Source organism: Cydia fagiglandana, chromosome 5 (assembly GCF_963556715.1).
Source record: "Cydia fagiglandana chromosome 5, ilCydFagi1.1, whole genome shotgun sequence".
Lineage (NCBI taxonomy): Eukaryota > Metazoa > Arthropoda > Insecta > Lepidoptera > Tortricidae > Cydia > Cydia fagiglandana.
Window position 1 is genome coordinate 4,077,759 of NC_085936.1, and position 23,451 is coordinate 4,101,209.

The 23,451-nt window shown below is 37.9% G+C and overlaps 1 protein-coding gene across 1 annotated transcript; it reads left to right on the forward strand.

Moving 5' to 3' along the window:
• The first annotated feature begins 20,503 nt into the window (after positions 1–20,503).
• On the forward strand, positions 20,504–23,159 carry LOC134664269 (procathepsin L-like). Its single transcript, XM_063520817.1, has 5 exons — positions 20,504–20,993; positions 21,181–21,301; positions 22,040–22,221; positions 22,307–22,414; positions 23,026–23,159. The coding sequence occupies exons 1-5, from the start codon at positions 20,558–20,560 to the stop codon at positions 23,157–23,159; spliced, it is 981 nt and encodes a 326-aa protein (XP_063376887.1). The 5' UTR covers positions 20,504–20,557.
• The last annotated feature ends 292 nt before the right edge of the window (positions 23,160–23,451 follow it).

The window sequence follows — 23,451 nt, forward strand, 5'->3', positions numbered from 1 at the left end:
CACTTTGTGTTAACACTAAGATGTCGGTTTCGCTCTGTTCTCAGAGCACATTATTTGGATGATTGATTGACTATTTAATATTCTGGGTTATTTCCTAATGTCCATTATTTTGTCGCTGTTTTTGCCTTGCTCCTAGTCTACTTAATATATTTCAGTGTAGCCACCACTTGATAAAATTATACCTATCTACTTACTATCATTACTTATTATTATTTATTTCGGGTAGTTCAGTGTTGTTTATTTGTATGTCTTCATTGACATATTGCTGGGAAGTCGGTCTTTACGGAACCACATATGGTGCAACTTAGCTGACACAAGGGAATTTAAGGTAGAAACAATGCACCAGTAGACCCGTTCGGGTGATTAATATTATGTACTACAAAACGCGAGAGTTTAAATAAGTGTTATATCTACTTACTTGCTGCTTTGTATCCGTGTACTATTTACCTATATGTTTAATTCACAACTTAAAGGAGCCCACAGATTTACCAGTTCGCCGGACGATATCAGCCTGTCAGTTAAACGCAAAATTTGACAGCTCCGAACAACTAGCTGACAGGCAGGTATCGTCCGACGACCTGGTAATCTGTGGGCCCCTTCATAGACAGATAAGACCAAAACGTATATGTATAATAATTACTAAATATTTTAAAACTGTTTTAATACATTTATTTACAGGAAACATTGAAGGGCAGTACGCTATTAATCACCGCGAATGCTTAGCCCTTTCCGAACAACAGGCTCTTGATTGTCTTGAAAGTGGAACTTGCAGTGGAGGGTGGCCGGAAAGGGTAATGAGGTAAGAGTTATGTATTTGACGACCGGTCTGGCCTAGTGGGTTGTGGCCCTGCCTATGAAGCCGATGGTCCTGGGTTCGAATCCTGGTATGGGCATTTATTTGTATGATGATACAGATATTTGTTCCTGAGTCATGGTTGTTTTCTATGTATTTAAGTATTTATATATTATATTAGTATTTATATATTATACCAAGTAGACACCAATTAGACGCCATCTACACCGATTTTAGCAGCGCTTTTGATAGAGTGGACCACAGTATTCTCATGCATAAGCTTCTCGACCAGTTTAACGTCACAGGCGAAATGTGGAGATGGTTTGGTTCGTATCTGTCTGGTAGACGGCTGAGAGTAGTGAAAGATGGATACTTTTCAAACACGTACGTGGCGTCATCGGAGGTTCCTCAAGGCTCACATCTTGGCCCTGTTCTATTTATTTGTTTTATAAACGACTTAGTTTCGTCTGTCAAGCATAGCAAATGCCTGTTATATGCTGATGATATGAAGCTTTACAAAGTGGTAACATCGGTAACTGACTCGTTGCTATTACAAGATGATTTGAATAGCGTAAAGACCTGGTGTCTGGAGAATAATATGACTTTAAACGCTGACAAGTGCCTCTTTATTAAATTCACGCGAAAAAAACTTCCTACCGACTCAAAATATTGTCTCAATGACGTTGTGCTTCGGGAGGTTTCCAATGTTAAGGATCTTGGAGTATGCCTGGATTCTAAATTAAACTTTATAAATCATATTGATTCAGTTATTAGTGAAAGCAATAAAATGCTTGGGTTTATAAAGCGTATAGGCAAAAAAATCAAACGAGCTGACACATTTCAAACTCTTTTCAATGCTCTAGTACGGTCTCGTCTTGAATACTGTTGTCAAGTTTGGAATCCAGGCTACGCAATTCACATTAATCGGTTGGAAAAAGTCCAACGTTCTTTTACTCGATTCTTAGTGTTTAAAACAAAGACCGAGGGAGTTCGTAAAAACCTAACATATGAAGAGAGACTCCAACGGTTTAAAATGTCTTCTTTACAGCTCAGGCGGTCTTTCCTTGACATGGCTTTGTTACACAAGTTGTTAAACGGTAAAATCGCGGAACCTTAGGTACCTACTGGGCGGTTTAAACTTTACAGTACCAAAAGCTAGCACCCGGTCTGGTCGTCGCACTACTTTTCGCCCCAGTTCTACCAGGACTAAACTGGACAAGTCACTTCCGGTCCATAGAATGCAAGTAACATGGAACAATCTGTCTCTTGAACAAAACTTTGAAATAGACATTATTTAGTGATTCTATACAAAATTTAAAGAGCAGAATGCTCAAACAAACTTTTAACAAGTAATGTTTATAGTAGTTATATAGTCTTTCCTGCATGCCTTAATTACTTAACCTATTAATGTATATTTATAGTTTGTAAAGTAGTGTAAAAGCCTCGAACTGTTTGAATGTTGTTGCACACCTGTTATTGGTGCATAAATATCATACGTGTCTGATGTACTTATGTAACTTTACTTGCTTTGTTTATGTACTGTCGGTGTGTCTATAAAAAAAAATAAAAAAAATATTATATATATCGTTGTCTGAGTACCCACTACACAAGCCTTCTTGAGCTTACCGTGGAGCTTAGTCAATTTGTGTAAAAAAAGTCCAATAATATTTATATTTATTTATATTTATATACAACTACGGCCCGTTTACTACTACCGCCTACTATGTTTTTATTTTAATATCATTATCATCCTCATTATTCCTTCCACGACATATACATATTTTTTGCCATTCAAAATCATTGTTTTTTTAGGGAGTTATGTGGAAAAAATTTAGAGAAAGAAGAAGACTATCCGTATCTCTCAAAGAAGAGTGCGTGTAAAGAAGACCCTAAGAAAGGAATGGCACTGGTGACAGGTGTTACCTTACATCCATTAATTAAAGAAGAATACGATTTGATGAATGCTTTGGTACAGCTCGGACCTCTGTCAGTTGGTATGTCCTAATATTTTATTTTAAATAGATATTTGCGGCATTTGGTGTCGAAACTATGGGGCCATGGGGCCCAAGTGCGCGTCGACTGTAGAAAGACTTGTCGGCGCGCCTAATAGAGGCTTCTGATGACCAGACTAGAGGGCTGGTCACTATTTCGCCCAGCGTAGTAGTATCGCCATACAGCGGGGAAATACGGCCAGCCTTATGGGGCCCACCTTGCCTGTTGACCGCGATCTGGGCCAATTTTTTTATCCGTAGATTTTTAAGGTTTATTATGTTTTTTTTTTATTCTTTCTTTGTTTTTATCAATAAAGCAGTTAATAATAGTAAATAATATTATATTTTACAATATGATGAAATTAAGTAGCTCTCAGTCTGTTAATTTTTGGACCAGATTCCATACAAAGTTCGCTACGGAGGTACAAGGTCAGGGGCAGAAGTTGGTACTGTTTTCTTAAAGGCTTGAACTGTAAATATAATTTTATAATAAGTTTGAGTCAGTAAAATGTTTTGAAAATATCATTATGTAATACCAAAATTATATACATGTCTCGCGATACATGTATATAATTTTCTTTTCTTTTCTGCCCTGGTGAAAAACAAACGAGATGTTTTCATCACTCTAACGAGAGGCATTATACTAGCTGTAAAACATTGAGTACAAATGAATGCTTTAAAAGTTGGCCGGTAAAAACCATCATCCATACCTACATCCTACCGGTTAATATGAGCAAACAACTAGAAATTTGCACTTTAGATAGAGGATTGATTTCAAAGAATAAAGAGTCTTTTCAACTCGGAAATTCCGTGTAATACTTTATAATTCAGACTAGGTATTCACTACTTAGAGTACCTTTTATCGCAAAGTATTTGTATTTTTAAAAAGTATTTTGAAAATACCTATTTCGTATTTTGTATTTAAATACAAATTCAAAAACTATTTTTTATTTTGCATTTGAAATAGTATTATCAAGGAAGTATTTGTATTTTGTATTTAAATACTTTTTATAAAGTATTTTTCGCATCTCTGTGAGTGAGCATTCCATTCTTACTATATTTCTCTATGGTCATACATATAAAGATACCCTTCATTATGCGTGATCCGAATCGCCTTTTTTGGCGAAAAATTGGCCCCTGGACAACTCTTAAATGTTATGTGGAAAAACCTCTACAACGTCTACGCCTCGGCTAGTCTGTGGCCATGAGTAAGCCCATTCATAATAAAAAAAAAAAAACTTATGAACAAAGAGACTAGCTAAACATCCTTTCTTTTTCGTTTCAGGTGTTAAAGTCGGCGACTTTATGTCCTATAAAGGAGGTATATTAAAACTTAATTGCGAAGACGACGAGGGATACACGTTTTTGCTCTTGGTGGGGTACGGAGAAGGTTTGTGAAAATTTATTGTTTACTAGGTACCTACTTATATTTTCTGAGAGTCATGTGATAGTAACAGCGAGTTGTGCAAATTCTCTACCTCTGGCTTGCCTTGGCCGGCCGTCCAGAGTTGAAACGCAGGAGCTGATCTTAGATGTTGCTTTATGTCCCCACATAAGCCCGTCTTGTAAGGGCGAGTCACCGTTTGCCGGAAATAAAATTGTATGTATTTTTTGTTGGTCTTAAACAAATTTAATTTAATTTATTAGGGAGGCACTTACTAGCCTTAAATCATTTTAGATTCCATCAACTCTCAATAGTCCCTAATTACACCCTTACGGTTGTCATCTCTGTGCCTCTGAATACGCCTCATGACACGGGCAAGGGCAACATCCGCTCTGTGGACCACTTACATTTCAATCTAATGTAAAAAGGCATCTACGTGTTGGCTTCGGCTTCGCCACTCCTCTACACTAATATTTATATATATTGATATCATGGTTACAGAATCCAATGAAATTACCTGTTATAGTCGATGGTGGAAGCCCTAAACCACGGCGTTGCATGAACAAGAGACTTCCTTTGGCAGGATTGGTCATTAGGACTTAAGGATAGATTTAAGAAGTGGAGGCATCGAGATTTTTGATGTAATTTTTGGGGGGCTCTCAACTTTATCTTGATATCTATATCATTTTAGTTACTAGGCCAAGTTTGGTATCATTTTCGTATAAATCGGGGATGCTGAATTCATTTATGATATCATTCCAGCACCATTTCGAAGTAAAAACCCATAAAATATGAAAAAAAAATACTTTTTTTTTTATTCCTCGTCACGCTTAAACAGCAGAACCAATTCAGTTGAAATTTAGTACCTATAGAGATGGTTTGAGTCCCAGAAAAGAATATATACATCAAAAATAATCTGTTAATCATCTTTTAATCTCAAAAATAATCCCTAAAGGGTGTAAAAAGGGAGGTGGAGTATGGGGATTCAATAACCTGAACCGATTTAGATACAATTTGGTATAGAGATAGTTTGAGTCCCGGGAAAGAACATAGGATAGTTTTTATTCCAAAAAAAATCCTTAACAATGAAAGGTAAGGTGTAGGATTGTATGGGAAATCAATAAAGGCTGAACCGATTTGGATGAAATCTATGTCTACATAAAGATGTAGGAAGGATCAAAGGATTTAGTTGAAAATGATACTAAACTTGGCTTAGAACCTAAACTTAAACCTCAGACGTCGCAGACGCTTAAAAACCCCCCATCCCCCACCTGCATCAAAAATCTGGCTCCACTTCTTAAATCCATCCTTGGGTCCTAAGGACCAATCCTGCCAAAGGAAATCTCTTGTTCATGCAACGCCGTGGTTGACCTTTTTATGCTCTGAGCACACTCCACTATTAAGGGGCCCACTGATTACCAGTTCGCCGGACGATATCAGCCTGTCAGTTAAACGCAAAATTTGACAGCTCCGAACAACAGCTGGCCCCTTTAGAAAACTATTTTCTATTTTTAAGTACTTAGCTACTTAAACTTAACCACCTTTTAAAGATTGTAGACAATAATTCATTATAAGATTATATAAAGTTCCAATTTCAGAAACATGATCCTATAATACCTATACTTAAAGAATTCATTAAAGCTCACTGTTTCTTTCGCAGAAAAAGGCAAAAAGTTCTGGATACTTAAACACTCCTGGGGGGATAAATATGGCGAAGAAGGCTTCTCGAGAGTGTTGCGAGAAGGCAACTCCTGTGGTATTTTCGACCAAGTTTACACAACGTCTGTAATGTAAAGACAATATAAAGCGCGCGAGTTCCGAGTAAACATAACAAAATTCAAGCTGCAGTGGCGACGGGGTGGAGCTAATTCGTTACCGCAAACTTTGCGTCCTTATAGCTTGGGCCTCGTTTTCACCAACTTTAATTTACACCTATTTTGACCTCTCCAATGGGTACTGATTTGGTAGTTAGTTGCTAGTTTGGCTCGTGCGTACATTGCATCAAAATTTATCATTTAACCTTCTATCATACAACAGGCCATAAACATGGCTTTGATAAATACAAAAAAAATTTTGAATCGAGCATTATCAAAATTCGAAATTAAATTTTAAAAGTGTTATGTTTGGAAAATAAATAAATTTGGTGTCAATTGCCTTTTCTTTATTAGAGCTATTAAAAACTGTAAACCTAAGCTTGAATTGTATCCTTCTTAAAATAGGACTGACTTCACAAGAGGGTTCTGTCATCATTTATAAGTAGGTTTCTTCTGTATTTTCAGTTCACGAAAGATCAGTCCATCCGATCTTTTGCCATACGTACAATAAAATTTGAACTTTAACTACCGATATGAATGAATGAATGAATGAATGAAATCGTTTATTCACAATGAACATATGGTAGAAATAAGATCTTAATTTAAATACATTGCTTCCCATTCTACATTCAGTCAATATAGACATGTGAAAACATTTGTCAGTGATATATAGTCACTCAGTCATTTAAGATTAGCTACGCTTACAGGATTAATGACAATTTTCGCAAATATTTATAATCGTAGATAATTAATTTAGTAACAGGTCAATAAGTAATATTTATCAGATTAAAAGAGAAAAAAAAAGAAATTACAATTAAAATAAGAATAAGTCATGTCTTTTAATTAAGAAATTTAACGTCAAGTATATTCAAAATGTATACAATAAAACATCGTTAATACTATAAAAACATTTATCGATCAATATGTTATACAGCTTTGTTTTAAACAGGTTTATTGGCAATGTCTTTAAGTCGGCTGGTAATTTATTAAATATAGTAATGCACATGTTAAAAGCGCTTTTAACATGTGCATTACTACACAGTAAACAATTCTTCGACGCCCAACTTTAATTCACTTTATAATACTAAGTAGCAGGTTAAGATTGTCCAACCATCCCCATTCTACCATCGGACTTTTAGACGCACGGCCGGTTTCCATCCTTACTTGGTAGATATTCCGCCAATTCGCACTAAGCGCTTTGCTTCTACTTTCCTTATGCGCACTGCCAAGGAATGGAATTCCTTGCCGGCGTCTATATTTCCGTGCTCTTATAACCCGGCAACCTTCAAATCAAGAGTGAACAGGCACCTTCTGGGCGAGCTCGCTCCATCGTAGGCCACGTCTACGCCTCGGCTAGTCTGTGGCCATGAGTAAACCCATGCATAAAAAAAAAAAAAAAAAACCGTAAGTGTAGGTAACCGCTAGACCCACATTTGCTCTCTTGTCCCTATTAGAGATAGAGACCTAGTTTTAATTTTAAGAGCAGAAAGTTTCAGTGTATTCAAGGCCCTTAAGGCCCCGGGTATTTAATTTTCTGTTATAAATAAAAGTTGTAACTACAGTGTTTGTATTTTTTTCTTAAACTTACTACTTACTTTGTTGGCGCGGTGACCCAAAATGAGTCTTGGCCTCCAACACAAGAGCACGCCACTTGATCTTTTTTTTTTCTTAAAAATCTTCTATTTTAGTATCCCCAAAAATAATAGTTGTAACAGTGGCCAAGTACATGAGACAGGTTATATTACTTGTCCAATACGGTCACATTTCTTGTTATTTCAAAATTTTGTACTAGTAACCATGGTAACTCCAAGTCTAACCGGTTAACCCGGGTTAGTGAATGGTGCAAGTGGCGCTTAGGCGATAAGGGCTTAAGGCGTTTAGGGTTTACCTCCCTTTGATTTTTTTGTATTCTTTGTATTGTTTTCACTATTGAGGCGTGCAGTAAAGAGTATTTGTATAATGTAATTTAAACCCTAAAGAAATTTTTGATTAAAGAGATGCAGCTAATACACATTGATTATGTAGGTAGATAATCATAATAATTAAGGTTAACGCTATGTTAACTAAAGCGACGTACTCGTATGTGGGACATGTAATCCAGGAATGCTGCATTTCACGGTGATGTTGACAGGTGGAGATGACAGAGAGAGCCAGGCCAAACCACACCGGATGCGTGTGCGTGACGTGCGCGTGCACGTACGCGTCCCGCTGCGTTGTAGAATATGAAAACTCATAAGAGAGGACACACCGCTTGCGTGACGTGTGCGTGACGTGCGCGTACGCGTGACTTGCACGCAACGCAGCTCCGACGAGACAAACCGGCTGCGTGCTGCGTACAAGCCTGCACGCAGCGGAGCGGCAACGTCGCTTCGATGCGTGTAGTGATGACGTTGTATTTACCGGCGTTCCCTATGAGAGGGCGAACCGAGCAGGTTCGGACACGCACCGCTCGGTGCTGCATAGGTGCTGTGCGTGTACACGCGCGGCTCTCTTGTGTTTATTTACAACTCGGCCGGTGCGCGTGGAGGTTTTTATAATGGATTGCGAAATGAAAGAAAAACTTATTGAAGTAGTACGCAAATACGAATGTATTTATAATCAAAAACACAAAGATTATAAAAATTCGACGTATAAAAGCTTGTTATGGGAACAGATCGGTGTCGCAATTGGAATAGAAGGTAAGTCTATGTTTTGTTTTAGGCTATACTTTTTGTCTTGTGTATTTTGTGCGTGCGTCTTCAATAATTTTATTCTCGAGTATCTCGATTAAAATAGTCCATTGATTTCGTGAATCCACACTCTTTTAGGTTACACGTTGGAGTATTTTGCGTTAAAAGTAAGAGGAGTGCCTCCTCTTCATCCGATGAACTGCTATCAAACATTGCTAATCGTCTAGCTACACTAGGGACTAGGGAATAGTACGGAAATGGCGGCGGTCGTGCACGCAGAGCTGCAGCGTGCGCCTGCGTGACGTGTACAGTACTCTGCGTGGCGTGCGTTGCGTGACGTGCGCGTCACCCGGTGTGACAGGGGTGCTGCGCACGTCACGCAACGCACGCCACGCAGCGTGCTGCACACGCAGCCGGTGTGGCTCGGCCTTAAACCTCTTGGGAGTGAACGGTGTAGCTTTTTCGTCAGTCGGTCCCTCAATACTGAGGATGGTGACAGCATATCCTTCTGGTGAAGACCAGGTTCCTCCATAGGGTTCTGTTCCCCGCCAAGCGCATGGCCTCGTGCAGTTTTGATTGCATAGGTGCCGTAATTTGAGCACACCATCTAATAGGGGGAGGGCCCTGAGTTCTCGCGTCTTCAACTTTACCCGTCATTATTACTCTTTCCAGGAACGGTGTAGCCAGTGCCCTTTTAATGAAATGAAATGAAATGAAAATCTTTATTTCAGACAACTAGTGGCCCATACATAAATACCTTAAAACTAGCATACATATTATAAAAATATTTTTTTAAACTAAACACTACAAAGCACATAATGACTGCGATGCATTACGCAACCCCGCAGTGTCAGGGAGCCGGCCGCGGAACCGCCGAAACTTGAAAAACTCCTCCTTGGTGAAGGTCGCTAGATGTTCAGTCGGAACGCCGACACAAACGAATTATCATTCGCATTGTGTCGAGATTCCAACTTCGCTACCTTCAGGATGAATCCGGTCTTCGTTTTCAGATTTTACGATGTCGTTGACCTTCGTAAGGGACACATACAGCAGCGTCGACGGTGTTGCAGGACGCCGCAAATGGTTGGGTCCAGTCGGTGCGGTACCACACTGATTCTGACGAGCCGGTTTTCTTCTCTTCTCCACCTTCTTGAAACCGTCCTCGTCGCATCGCGACTCCCTTAGAGTCTGTGATTGGTACTTGTGAACAGGTTCACGAAGGCTCTGCATCCCTTTCTTCGGCCTAATAATTCGGTTTAATAACGGGTTGATAAAGAACGCCTAAGTCACTTGGGAATGGGCGGTGTAACTAGTGCTATTGCGATTAACAACACGATGTCTGGCTCATTGGCATTGGCTGCCAGTGATTATTTTGATAATCGACCCCAATAGAGCGTGGCACGACCCTTTTCGAGAACCTTAAATAGGTAGATGCAGAAGGCGGTAATTTTAATAACAAAACTTCCGTGAGACACAGACATATTAAATATATTAAGAACGGGTCACTCACGTATTTTAAGTCGAAAAACGCTCGACATGTTTCACTCCGTACCGAGGAGTGTCATCAGGAGCTTGCGTTTACGGTGACGGACCCGCAGCTCTCCGCGCCCGATTACTCGGCGCACGTACACGTACGTAGTAATACGTGAGTGACCCGTTCTTAATATATTTAATAAGGCGGTAATTTTATACTTTACTTTTGTATCCATATTGTAAAAAATCTTAACTGTCCAGTTCATACTTAAATAGGTACCTAGTAAGGTATCCAGTCTGGTAAAATTAAAATACCTAATAAAACTAATAAAAGAAACAAAAACTATTTCGAAAACTTGGAGACATAATACACGTGGAGACAATTAAACTAAAGTATTTACTTTAAGTGTCATTTTTAGGGTTCCGTAGCCAAATGGCAAAAAACGGAACATTTATGGATTCGTCATGTCTGTCTGTCTGTCTGTCTGTCCGTATGTCATAGCCACTTTATTCCGAAGCTATAAGAATTATACTGTTGAAACTTGGTAAGTAAGATGTATTCTGTGAACCGCATTAAGATTTTCACACAAAAATAGAAAAAACAATAAATTTTGGGGGTTCTCCATACTTAAAACTGAAACTCAAATTTTTTTTTCATCAAACCCATACGTCTACGTATCTATGGATAGGTCTTTATAAATGATATTGAGGTTTTTTATTGGAGAAAATCATTTATTTACAAACAATATATATACAGTGGTACAACTAAACGAAATTAATAACTAGCTTAAATCTAAAATAGGCCCCTGAGGCATTGAGGTTTTTAATTTTTTTTTTCTAAACTGAATAGTTTGTGCGAGAGGCACTTCCAAAGTGGTAAGATGTATGTGTGCCCCCCCCCCCCCCCCCTGTAACTCCTAACTAAAATAAGAGAATGATAAAACTAAAAAAAATATATGACTGACATTACCATGCAAACTTCCACCGAAAAATGGTTTGAACGAGATCTAGTAAGTAGTTTTTTTTAATACGTCATAAATCGTAAACCGCATTTTTTTTATGTTACTTGCTGGTACGGAACCCTTCATGGGCGAGTCCGACTGGGAAGCCTAACTCGGGGGAAGCCTATCCCTCGGGGGAAGCCTATATCCCTAGAGGGCGCGTCCCCAGGTGGCGGATAGGGGGATGCTCACCGCTCTTCTTTCGAGACGGGCGGGGGGCAGGAGGGAAATCAAATACCTCCCGCGGACCGCACAGGCCGGAGAAGGCCACTCCGTTATCAAACCCCCCTTGCGGGCTTCTCTAGCATCTGGAGCAGAGGTCGTGAGGGTGCTGTCTGCTGGAGCTGGGACAGACAGTAGGAATGGCAGCGGATGAACCCACATGGGGTCAACGGTGGCGTCCAAGCTTCGTAGAAAAGCACAGCCGGTGTAGAAGGACTTGGGGCCCCACTGCACTTACAAAATGCTCCAAGAAAACCACCATGAAATACAATGATCAGCCAAATAATGCCAGTAGAATGCGACCCGGATTCACCCCGGCGTCACAAGTTAATCGGGACTTGCGATGTTAAGTATGTTACCGATGAAGATCTAAAAGAAGAAAAGAAGAAATCCACAACAGGGCTAAAACTTATACGAAGAAAAGAAGACTGTCTGAAGATAGCCACATGGAACATTAGAAGCTTAATAAAACCAGGGAAATTGGACAACGTAATATTAGAAATGGATAGACTACATTTGGACATATTAGGCCTCAGTGAAGTACGATGGAAAGATAATGGCAAATACGAAAGACAAGATTCAGTCTTGTACTACTCTGGTAAACCGTCAACGGATAAAAACCACTACCATGGCGTGGGTATACTAATTAAAAAAGAACTTAGTAGATATGTTAAAAACTTTGTGCCCGTATCAGAGCGGATTATTCTTCTACAATTGAGTGGACACCCATTTGATGTCAATATTGTGCAAGTGTATGCCCCAACAACAGAAAAAGCGAAGATAAACCCAGATCTCCTTGAAAATTTTTATGAAGAATTGGAGACGGTTCTTAGCTCACTTAAATCTCAACAAGTAACCATAGTGCTGGGAGACATGAATGCGAAGATAGGTAAAGGCTCGGTTGGAAAACATGTAGGTAATTACGGACTAGGAGAAAGAAATTGGACGGGGGACAGGTTAGTGCAATTTTGCATAGAGAAAGATCTTGTTGTGACGAATACTTGGTTTCATCATCCACCTAGACGTTTATACACCTGGACCTCGCCTAAGCACAATTCAGAAAATATTGTTCGTAACCAAATCGATTACGTACTTATTCCAACAAGATTCCGAAATTCTATACTGAACGCTAAGACCTTCCCAGGTGCAGATGTTGGCTCTGACCACAATCCCTTAGTGGTAAAACTGAACTTAAAGCTTAAAATACCAAAAAAAGACAAGGATAACCCTTTTAGAAAGATAGCTATTGATCAAAGTGATGGATGACTATAACAATGAACTTAAGAAAATTTTAAATGTAGAAGACATGAACACGAAAGAAATCTGGGATAAGTTTAAGGATACTACAATTACAGTCAGCAAAGATATCCTGGGTTACCGGAAAAAAGAAACTAAATGCCCGTGGATAACACAAGAAATATTAAACTTAATGGATGAAAGAAGACGGTACAAGGAAACAGATAAAGTAAAATACAGAATCATAGATAATAAAATTAGATCATTAATCAGATGTGAAAGGGATAAGTGGCTAGAATCGAAATGCGTGGAGATAGAGGAGCTAGAACTTAAACACGATAGCTTTAACTTGCATAAAAAAGTAAAAGATTTCACTAACACTGGACGCAAACATCTTACCGGTAAATTGACAAATTCCGAAAATAAGTTATTAAAGGATATTGATGAGCAAAGAGCAGAATGGGTAAATTATATTAAGATACTTTTCAATGACACAAGATTAGAGCCTGGGAATAACCCTGACGAATATGAGGGTCCCCCAATTGTAGAGCAAGAAGTAAAAAGAGCCATCAAAATGCTCAAAAGCGGAAAAGCTGTAGGACCAGATAATTTGCATGGAGAATTACTTCAATTATTGGATGAATTTGGAACTAACATTTTGGTAACTTTGTTTAATAAAATATATGATACGGGAGACCTTCCAGACGATTGGCTTAAGTCCTCCTTCTTGCCAATCCCCAAGAAACCTAACGCTAAAATGTGCAGTGAATATAGATTAATTAGTGTAATGAGCCACGTATTAAAAGTTTTCCTTAAAGTATTACACCACAGAACATTTAGTAAGATAGATAGCTGCATCAGCGAAACTCAATTTGGCTTTAGAAACGGTCTAGGAACAAGAGAGGCTCTGCTAGCAATCCAGGTACTGATACAAAATTGTTTGGAACATCAAAAAGACGTGTTTTTGTGCTTTATCGATTTCGAAAAGGCATTCGACACCGTAAATCACCAGCAACTAATGGATTTTATTTATCAAACAGATATTGACAGCAAAGACGCTAGAATTATTAAAAATTTGTACTGGAATCAAACTGCCCACATCAAAGTCGGAAATATAGCCACCGAAGACTTAGAAATACTAAAAGGAGTCCGCCAAGGATGTATTTTATCCCCAAGCCTTTTCAACTTATTTTCAGAACGTATCTTTTCAGAAGCCTTTGAGGGGATTGATGTGGGCATTAAATGTAATGGGAAGTATATTAATAATTTAAGATATGCAGACGATACCGTCCTGCTAGCTAATAGTCCTGAAGAACTACAACATCTATTAAATCGTTTAGACTCCAAAATAAATTATTACAAGTTGAAAATTAACATTAGCAAAACTAAATTTATGGTAGTAAGCAAATCTAATACAACTCCACACATTTTAAGATTAAATAATACACCATTAGAAAAGGTACAAAAGTACAGGTATCTGGGCTGCTGGCTGAACGAGAACTGGGATATGGAGCAGGAAATACGTGTCAGGATAGAGATTGCGCGAAATGCCTTTATAAAAATGCAGTCTATTTACTCCAACAAGGATATCAACCTAAAGCTTCGTTGGAGACTTGTGAAGTGCTATGTACTATCAGTACTTTTCTATGGCTGCGAAACGTGGACTCTTAATAAAGCTATGGAAAAGAAAATAGTAGCATTCGAAATGTGGCTATATAGGCGTATGTTAAAAATCTCCTGGACTGATAGAGTTACGAATGTGGAAGTACTTAAAAGAATGAACAAAAAGTTAGAGGTTTTGATCACAGTAAAGAGAAGGAAAATATCTTATTTTGGACACATATACAGAAATGACAAATATAATATACTACAGTTAATATTGGAGGGAAAAATTGATGGCAAGAGGGGAAGGGGAAGAAGGAGGGTCAACTGGCTTGACAACATAAAAAAATGGACGAACATGGATAACGCAGCCACGCTGGCAAGAATGGCTAAGAGCAGGAGAGAGATGGCAAAGGTGGTCGCCGACGTCCGTTAGGGCATGGCAAATAAAGAAGAAGAAGCTGGTACGGAACCCTTCATGGGCGAGTCCGACTCGCACTTGGCCGCTTTTTGTATTAAATAAACTGATAAAATTATGAATCCATTAAAACACATATTTACGCAATTTTAAAAATTTTGATACAAAATACACGTGGAAGTACTAAAAATGACTGAGATATTTTAATTATTATGTTCTTTATAAAAAGGCTGCGTAGAAAAGTAACTACAACAGATCAGAACTATCAACGAACACCATGTTTGTGCCGATTGTTCTGGCGACGGTCTGCCTTGCCAGCAGCACGGTCTTGGCTGCTTATGACAAGCCATACTACGATGTGGAAGACGCTGAGAACCTTTTCAAGAACTACGTCCAAGAGCATAAGAAAGTATACAACCGCAGGGAGTACTATGAAAGGCTTGAGATTTTCAAGGAAACCTTAAAAGATATAAATGAGCGAAATGCCATGTTCCCTGATACTGTGTTTGCAGTAAATCGTTTTGCTGATCTCAAGCCTGAAGAGCTTAAGCACTACTTTGGTTTTAAGCCCTCAAATGAAACGACACAGAAAGTGAAACTAGAGTTTGGCCCAAGTCCTATTCCTGTAAATTTCGACTGGAGGGATTATCATGCGGTTTCACACGTTAAGGATCAAGGGCAATGTGGCAGCGGCTATATCTTCAGTGCTATTGGTAAGGTGCCTTTTTATATCACTAATTCGAAAAAAGGCTTTTTCTTCCCTGCCAGGCCATCAAAGTGGCACTTTTCTTCCCTGCTAGGAGGGATCAAAGTAACACTTTTCTGTTCTAGCACACTATTTTTATAATTTCTTGCACATTATTTTTTTAGCTTAAATAATCTGTTTAAGCATATATCACATTGTGTTAACACTAAGATGTCGGTTTCGCTCTGTTCTCAGAGCATATTATTTGGATGATTGATTGACTATTTAATATTCTGGGTTATTTCCTAATGTCCATTATTTTGTCGCTGTTTTACCTTGCTCCTAGTCTACTTAAAGATATTTCAGTGTAGCCACCACTTGATAAAATTATACCTATCTACTTACTATCATTACTTATTATTATTTATTTCGGGTAGTTCAGTGTTGTTTATTTTTATGTCTTCATTGACATATTGCTGGGAAGTCGGTCTTTACGGAACCACATATGGTGCAACTTAGCTGACACAAAGGAATTTAAGGTAGAAACAATGCACTAGTAGGCCCGTTCGGGTGATTAATATTATGTACTACAAAACCCGAGAGTTTAAATAAGTGTTATATCTACTTACTTGCTGCTTTGTATCCGTGTATTATTTATTTGTTTAATTCACAACTTAAAGGAGCCCACAGATTTACTAGTCCGCCGGACGATATCAGCCTGTAAGTTAAACGCAAAATTTGACAGCTCCGAACAACTGACAGGCTGATATCGTCCGGCGAACTGGTAATCTGTGGGCCCCTTCATAGACAGATAAGACCAAAACGCATATGTGTAATAAATACTATATATTTTAAAACTGTTTTAATATATTTACAGGAAACATTGAAGGACAGTACGCTATTAAGCATCGCGAATGCTTAGCCCTTTCCGAACAACAGGCTCTTGATTGCCTTACAAGTGGAACTTGCGATGGAGGGTGGCCGGAAAGGGTAATGAGGTAAGAGTCATTTATACTAACTGCTACAACCCGTTTACTACTACCGTCTACTACGTTTTTAATTTTATCATTATACTCGTCCGTCCGGACTATTCCTTCCAGGACACCTACATATTTTTTGCCATTCAAAATCATTGTTTTTTTAGGGAGTTATGTGGAAAAAATTTAGAGAAAGAAGAAGACTATCCGTATCTCTCAAAGAAGAGTGCGTGTAAAGAAGACCCTAAGAAAGGAATGGCACTGGTGACAGGTGTTACTTTACATCCATTAATTAAAGAAGAATACGATTTGAGGAATGCTTTGGTACAGCTTGGACCTCTGTCAGTTGGTATGTCCTAATATTTTATTTTAAATAGATATTTGCGGCATTTGGTGTCGAAACTATGGGGCCATGGGGCCCAAGTGCGCGTCGACTGTAGAAAGACTTGTCGGCGCGCCTAATAGAGGCTTCTGATGACCAGACTAGAGGGCTGGTCACTATTTCGCCCAGCGTATTAGTATCGCCATACAGCGGGGAAATACGGCCAGCCTTATGGGGCCCACCTTGCCTGTTGACCGCGATCTGGGCCAATTTTTTTATCCGTAGATTTTTAAGGTTTATTATGTTTTTTTTTAATTCTTTCTTTGTTTTTATCAATAAAGCAGTTAATAATAGTAAATAATATTATATTTTACAATATGATGAAATTAAGTAGCTCTCAGTCTGTTAATTTTTGGACCAGATTCCATACAAAGTTCGCTACGGAGGTACAAGGTCAGGGGCAGAAGTTGGTACTGTTTTCTTAAAGGCTTGAACTGTAAATATAATTTTATAATAAGTTTGAGTCAGTAAAATGTTTTGAAAATATCATTATGTAATACCAAAATTATATACATGTCTCGCGATACATGTATATAATTTTCTTTTCTTTTCTGCCCTGGTGAAAAACAAACGAGATGTTTTCATCACTCTAACGAAAGGCATTATACTAGCTGTAAAACATTGAGTACAAATGAATGCTTTAAAAGTTGGCCGGTAAAAACCATCATCCATACCTACATCCTACCGGTTAATATGAGCAAACAACTAGAAATTTGCAGTTTAGATAGAGGATTGATTTCAAAGAATAAAGAGTCTTTTCAACTCGGAAATTCCGTGTAATACTTTATAATTCAGACTAGGTATTCACTACTTAGAGTACCTTTTATCGCAAAGTATTTGTATTTTTAAAAAGTATTTTGAAAATACCTATTTCGTATTTTGTATTTAAATAAAAATTCAAAAACTATTTTGTATTTTGCATTTGAAATAGTATTATCAAGGAAGTATTTGTATTTTGTATTTAAATACTTTTTATAAAGTATTTTTCGCATCTCTGGGAGTGAGCATTCCATTCTTACTATATTTCTCTATGGGCATACATATAAAGATACCCTTCATTATGCGTGATCCGAATCGCCTTTTTTGGCGAAAAATTGGCCCCTGGACAACTCTTAAATGTTATGTGGAAAAACCTCTACAACGTCTACGCCTCGGCTAGTCTGTGGCCATGAGTAAGCCCATTCATAATAAAAAAAAAAAAAACTTATGAACAAAGAGACTAGCTAAACATCCTTTCTTTTTCGTTTCAGGTGTTAAAGTCGGCGACTTTATGTCCTATAAAGGAGGTATATTAAAACTTAATTGCGAAGACGACGAGGGATACACGCCTTTGCTCTTGGTGGGGTACGGAGAAGGTTTGTGAAAATTTATTGTTTACTAGGTACCTACTTATATTTTCTGAGAGTCATGTGATAGTTACAGCGAGTTGTGCAAATTCTCTACCTCTGGCTTGCCTTGGCCGGCCGTCCAGAGTTGAAACGCAGGAGCTGATCTTAGATGTTGCTTTATGTCCCCACATAAGCCCGTCTTGTAAGGGCGAGTCACCGTTTGCCGGAAATAAAATTGTATGTATTTTTTGTTGGTCTTAAACAAATTTAATTTAATTTATTAGGGAGGCACTTACTAGCCTTAATTCATTTTAGATACCATCAACTCTCAATAGTCCCTAATTACAACCTCTGTGCCTCTGAGTATGCCTCATGACACGGGCAAGGGCAACATCCGCTCTGTGGACCACTTACATTTCATTCTAATGTAAAAAGACTCTACGTGTTGGCTTCGGATTTGCCACGCCTCTACAATAATATTTATCTATATTAATATAATGGTTACAGAATCCAATGAAATGACCTGGTAAGGGGCCCATTGATTACCAGTTCGCCGGACGATATCGGCCTGTCAGTTAAAAGCAAAATTTGACAGCTCCGAACAACTGGCCCCTTTAGAAAACTATTTTCTATTTTAAGCACATACTTACCTACTTAAACTTAACCACCTTTTAAAATTGTAGACAATAGTTCATTATTAAGATATATAAAGTTCCAATTTTAGAAACATGATCCTATGATACCTATACTTAAAGAATTCATTAAAGCTCACTGTTTCTTTCGCAGAAAAAGGCAAAAAGTTCTGGATACTTAAACACTCCTGGGGGGATAAATATGGCGAAGAAGGCTTCTCGAGAGTGTTGCGAGAAGGCAACTCCTGTGGTATTTTCGACCAAGTTTACACAACGTCTGTAATGTAAAGACAATATAAAGCGCGCGAGTTCCGAGTAAACATAACAAAATTCAAGCTGCAGTGGCGACGGGGTGGAGCTAATTCGTTACCGCAAACTTTGCCTCCTTATAGCTTGGGCCTCGTTTTCACCAACTTTAATTTACACCTATTTTGACCTCTCCAATGGGTACTGGTTTGGTAGTTAGTTGCTAGTTTGGCTCGTGCGTACATTGCATCAAAATTTATCATTTAACCTTCTATCATACAACAGGCCATAAACATGGCTTTGATAAATACAAAAAAAATTTTGAATCGAGCATTATCAAAATTCGAAATTAAATTTTAAAAGTGTTATGTTTGGAAAATAAATAAATTTGGTGTCAATTGCCTTTTCTTTATTAGAGCTATTAAAAACTGTAAACCTAAGCTTGAATTGTATCCTTCTTAAAATAGGACTGACTTCACAAAAGGGTTCTGTTATCATTTACGAGCCCCGATGCAAATGATTTCGTCTAGTTCCGCGCAACAATTTTGTTTAATTTAATAAATTTTACACATGAACATATAATGACCCAGTAATGGGAACCATAATAGCAATGTTTAATGTAGTTTATTTTGATCGTATAATAAAATTGCATGAGACTTTTATTGCTGAAAAAAAGGACTTTTCAAAAACGTTGTCCAAATCATATTGTCCTCTCCTACAGCACTGCTGCATGCATGGGCTCGAAACAAAATTGTCAGTACATTGGCAGAGCCCTATTGCTTTCCCTGGTAATAGCCCTTTTCACATATGTTGTAATCCTACCCGTCAAAAAAAAATAAAAAATCATTATTTTTTTTCTTTCAGTACAAACGGTATTTCTTGTATTTGGATTTAGTTATTGCAGAGTATTACCATATAAAATTAAATTACATTAGTATAAGCATTAAATATTAGTAATTTTTAAACAAAAACATTATTTTTGAACAAACGCGAGAACCTCAAAAAATGGGGTCACCTGACGAAAACATATGCATCGGGGCTCGTATAGGTAGGATCAGTTCTTTTGCCATACGTAGGTACAGTACGATTTGAACTTGAACTTGAACTACGACTACGGATGATATGATGGTCGTTCTACGTGACAGCGTGATAAAACGGTATCCGTCACTTTCAATCGCGCTCTGAAACACAACTGTCACTGTCGCACTTATAAGGAAGAGTGATACTTAGAGAGACACAAAGCGTTTCGTTGTCGAAGCAATAGCGATTGTCACCTTGGCAAGGCCGGCTGGTCGTTTCACGAAAGTTGGCACGAATGGAATGAACAAAACTTTCATTCAATGAGTGACACGTATTATATCTATAAAAGTACAGTCAGAGCTACCATTTTATTGGTTAATGTCATACATAATGTCATAACCTAAAAACGCCAAATCTCACAAAATTGTAGTGAAATGACAGGTGTCATCCTAGCCTTCAAGTATGAAAAACATTATAGCAGCTACCTTGCTCAAGGCAGGTTCTGATAACCTACAGTAATAAAAGTAAATAATGTATGAAACCTCAAATATTTGCAGACATAAAATACATGTGAAGTACTTAAACTGTCTAAGGTATTTTAGGTTTTATTATCCATATAAAAGGCAGCGCGAAAAATAAAATCAACATTGAGTCTACTGAGAGCGTTTTAGTAAGTTCATAACCATGCTTGTGCCGGTTGTCCTGGCGACGGTCTGCCTCGCCAGCAGCATGGTCTTGGCTGCTTATGACAAACCATTCTACGACGTGGAAGACGCTGAAAACCTGTTCAAAGACTTTGTTAAAGAGCACAAGAAAGTATACAACCGAAGAGAATATATTGAAAGACTTGAGATTTTCAAGGAAACCTTAAAAGACATAAATGACAGAAACGCCATGTTTCCTGACACTATATTTGCACTAAACCATTTTTCTGATCTGAAACCGCTTGAGCTGCAACACTACCTTGGTTTAAAACCCTCAAATGGAACCGTGAGGAAAGTAAAAGTCTCCAACAGGTCATATCCTATCCCTGAAGAATTTGATTGGAGGAAACACCATGCGGTTTCACACGTTAAGAACCAGAAAACATGTGGTAGCTGCTTTATCTTCAGTGCTATTGGTAAGGTCCCTTTATATTTTTCACTTGTTGATCATGTATGATGCAATTTGTGTTTTCTATGACAGGGCCATCTTTCTTCTTGACACTTATCACATCGTTCTCGATATTTTCGTAGATATATAGTTGTTTTAACGTAGACAGATATTGAACGGAAAAAAGGAGTAATAAATTTTTAATTTATTCACAGGCAATATTGAAGGGCAGTACGCTATTAAACATGGTAAATGCTTAGCCCTGTCCGAAGGACAGGCGCTTGATTGTCTCGATTGTGGATCTTGCTCTGGAGGGTCGCCGGCTGATGTAATGGGGTACGCTTAATGATGCCACACGCTATAACGGTCAGGACCTGGCCGAGGCTTCCGACAGTTCGTTTTCATATCGATGCAGTAATCAGTGATCGCGTGATGCTTTTTATAAAATTTTCGGACGCCTAAACCCGGGTCCAGAGCGGCTACCGCGAAAAACGAAATTCGCAAATTGCGGGGATCTTTCTCTTTTACTCCAATGAAGGCATAATTAGAGTGACATAGAAAAATCCCCGCAATTTGCGAACTTCGATTTTCGCGGTTATAGCTCAGAGTGTTTAAACCTGAGTCATCCGTTACTCGTCATTCGTTCAAAAACGAAGTACGAGTATATGTATAATTGGTAACATAAAAGTAGGTCCGTAACTAAATTAATATAAATGATCAATTAATGCAACGAAGCCTGCTAACCTTTTACTATGTCAATCTCATTAATCTACGTAGCAAACTAGGTACTTTATCATTAGTGCCTAAATAATTTATTTACATAAAAGACACAGAGGTGCTAGTAAACTAAATTAATAACTAGCTTAAATCTAAAATAGGCCCTTGAGGCATTGTACCAAGGATGCTGGCGGCATTTCCTCGCTGTATCGTAATGCTGATACGTTGTGGGAACCCGCCAGTAGGTACTTCAATCGCCAGCCTTTATCATTTCATTAGAAATTACACGTCCATTTTCATCTTTTTATTAGCCTCTATGCCTACCATGACTACTTACACCACTTTCCCCAATTTCAGCGAATTAGTAAAGAAGAATTTAGAAAAGGAAGAACACTATCCGTATAACCCTGTTAAAAGAGACTGTAAAGAAGACATTAATAAAGGAGTTGTACAGATGACAGGAGAAATCTTACAATTAGATATTGAAAAAGAAATGGATTTGAGGGGTTATTTAGTACGCTTTGGACCTCTTTCAGTTTGTATGTATCTCATATCTTTTACAACCTGTACCTAAGTGATAACATTTCCTATTTTTCGCACTTGTACCGTATTTTTTTGCTTCAGCTGTAAACTCCAAAGACTTTTTTCATTATAATGGCGGTATATTAGAACCTAGTAAGTGCAAAGGCCTACTGGGGGACCATGCTGTGCTCTTGGTGGGATATGGAGAAGGTTTGTAAGGATTTAATAGTTATTATTATTAGGTACTTATTTAAATCTTTCTAGAGTATTAAGATGATAAATTCTTCTACATAGTATAATTTAAATTAAAAATGTGAAAGTAACTCTGTCTGTCTCTTTGAGCTAACACCGTTGAGCCGATTTTGATATGGTACTTATGTATAGGGTTCGAGGCCCTGGACATAGGATAGTTTTATCTGTCATCATCATTATCAACATCCTACGCAGACAAAGTCGTGGACTAAAATTAGTTTTATTAAAAATATGTCAGAAGAATTTAAGTATTAGGTTCTTCAAGTGCCTGTTTGCGATACGTATGTAATTGTCTATATCATTATGCATATATATGAAAAGTTGTAGATCATATTTCAGGAACATATTATACAGGAACATATAATATTGGTATCATTTCCAGATAAATCGGTCATGACATTACTTCCCGGGCTATAGGTACGCTATACATGTTCTTTGCAAGAAACAAATGAGGGGTTTAACAATAGTGCAAGGAAATAGGAAATATCCTATGAGAAGTACTTCATAGCTAAAAGAAACAGACTATACAATCTCTCTATTCATAAATTATTAAAATCTTTTTTTCGCAGAAAACGGCAAATTATTCTGGATAATCAAAAACTCGTGGGGTGCGGGTTGGGGCGAAAAAGGCTACTTGAGACTTTCAAGAGAAGACAACGCATGCGGTATTTTCGTCCAAGTCCTAACAACTTCCGTATATTAATGAAAAATATTATACTCTGTTTGAGTTTTATTTATGTTTTTTTTAAATAAATAAATTTGCTGTCGTTTGCGTTTTATTTATTGCAGCTGTGAATCGATAGTTAAACTTAATCAGTAGTTTCACCTCCTTAAAGAACATCTTTAATAATATTGATCATGTATCTTCTTCATGAAGAAGTTCTCCTTCTTATTCTTTATCAATATTTTAATCAAACAGTTATTCCAACATATTTGGTTTTCATCAGCAATTTCAGTTTACAATAGGCCAGTTTCTGGCAGTAAATACACGTTAC

What these genes read in the sequence shown, in the direction of transcription:
- LOC134664269 (XM_063520817.1), top strand. Translation starts at nt 20,558, where the DNA reads ATGCTTGTGCCGGTTGTCCTGGCGACGGTCTGCCTCGCCAGCAGCATG. An exon ending in TCGCCGGCTGATGTAATGGG is followed by an intron (nt 21,302 to 22,039) that starts GTACGCTTAATG and finishes CCCCAATTTCAG; the next exon opens with CGAATTAGTAAAGAAGAATT. An exon ending in CTTTGGACCTCTTTCAGTTT is followed by an intron (nt 22,222 to 22,306) that starts GTATGTATCTCA and finishes TTTTTGCTTCAG; the next exon opens with CTGTAAACTCCAAAGACTTT.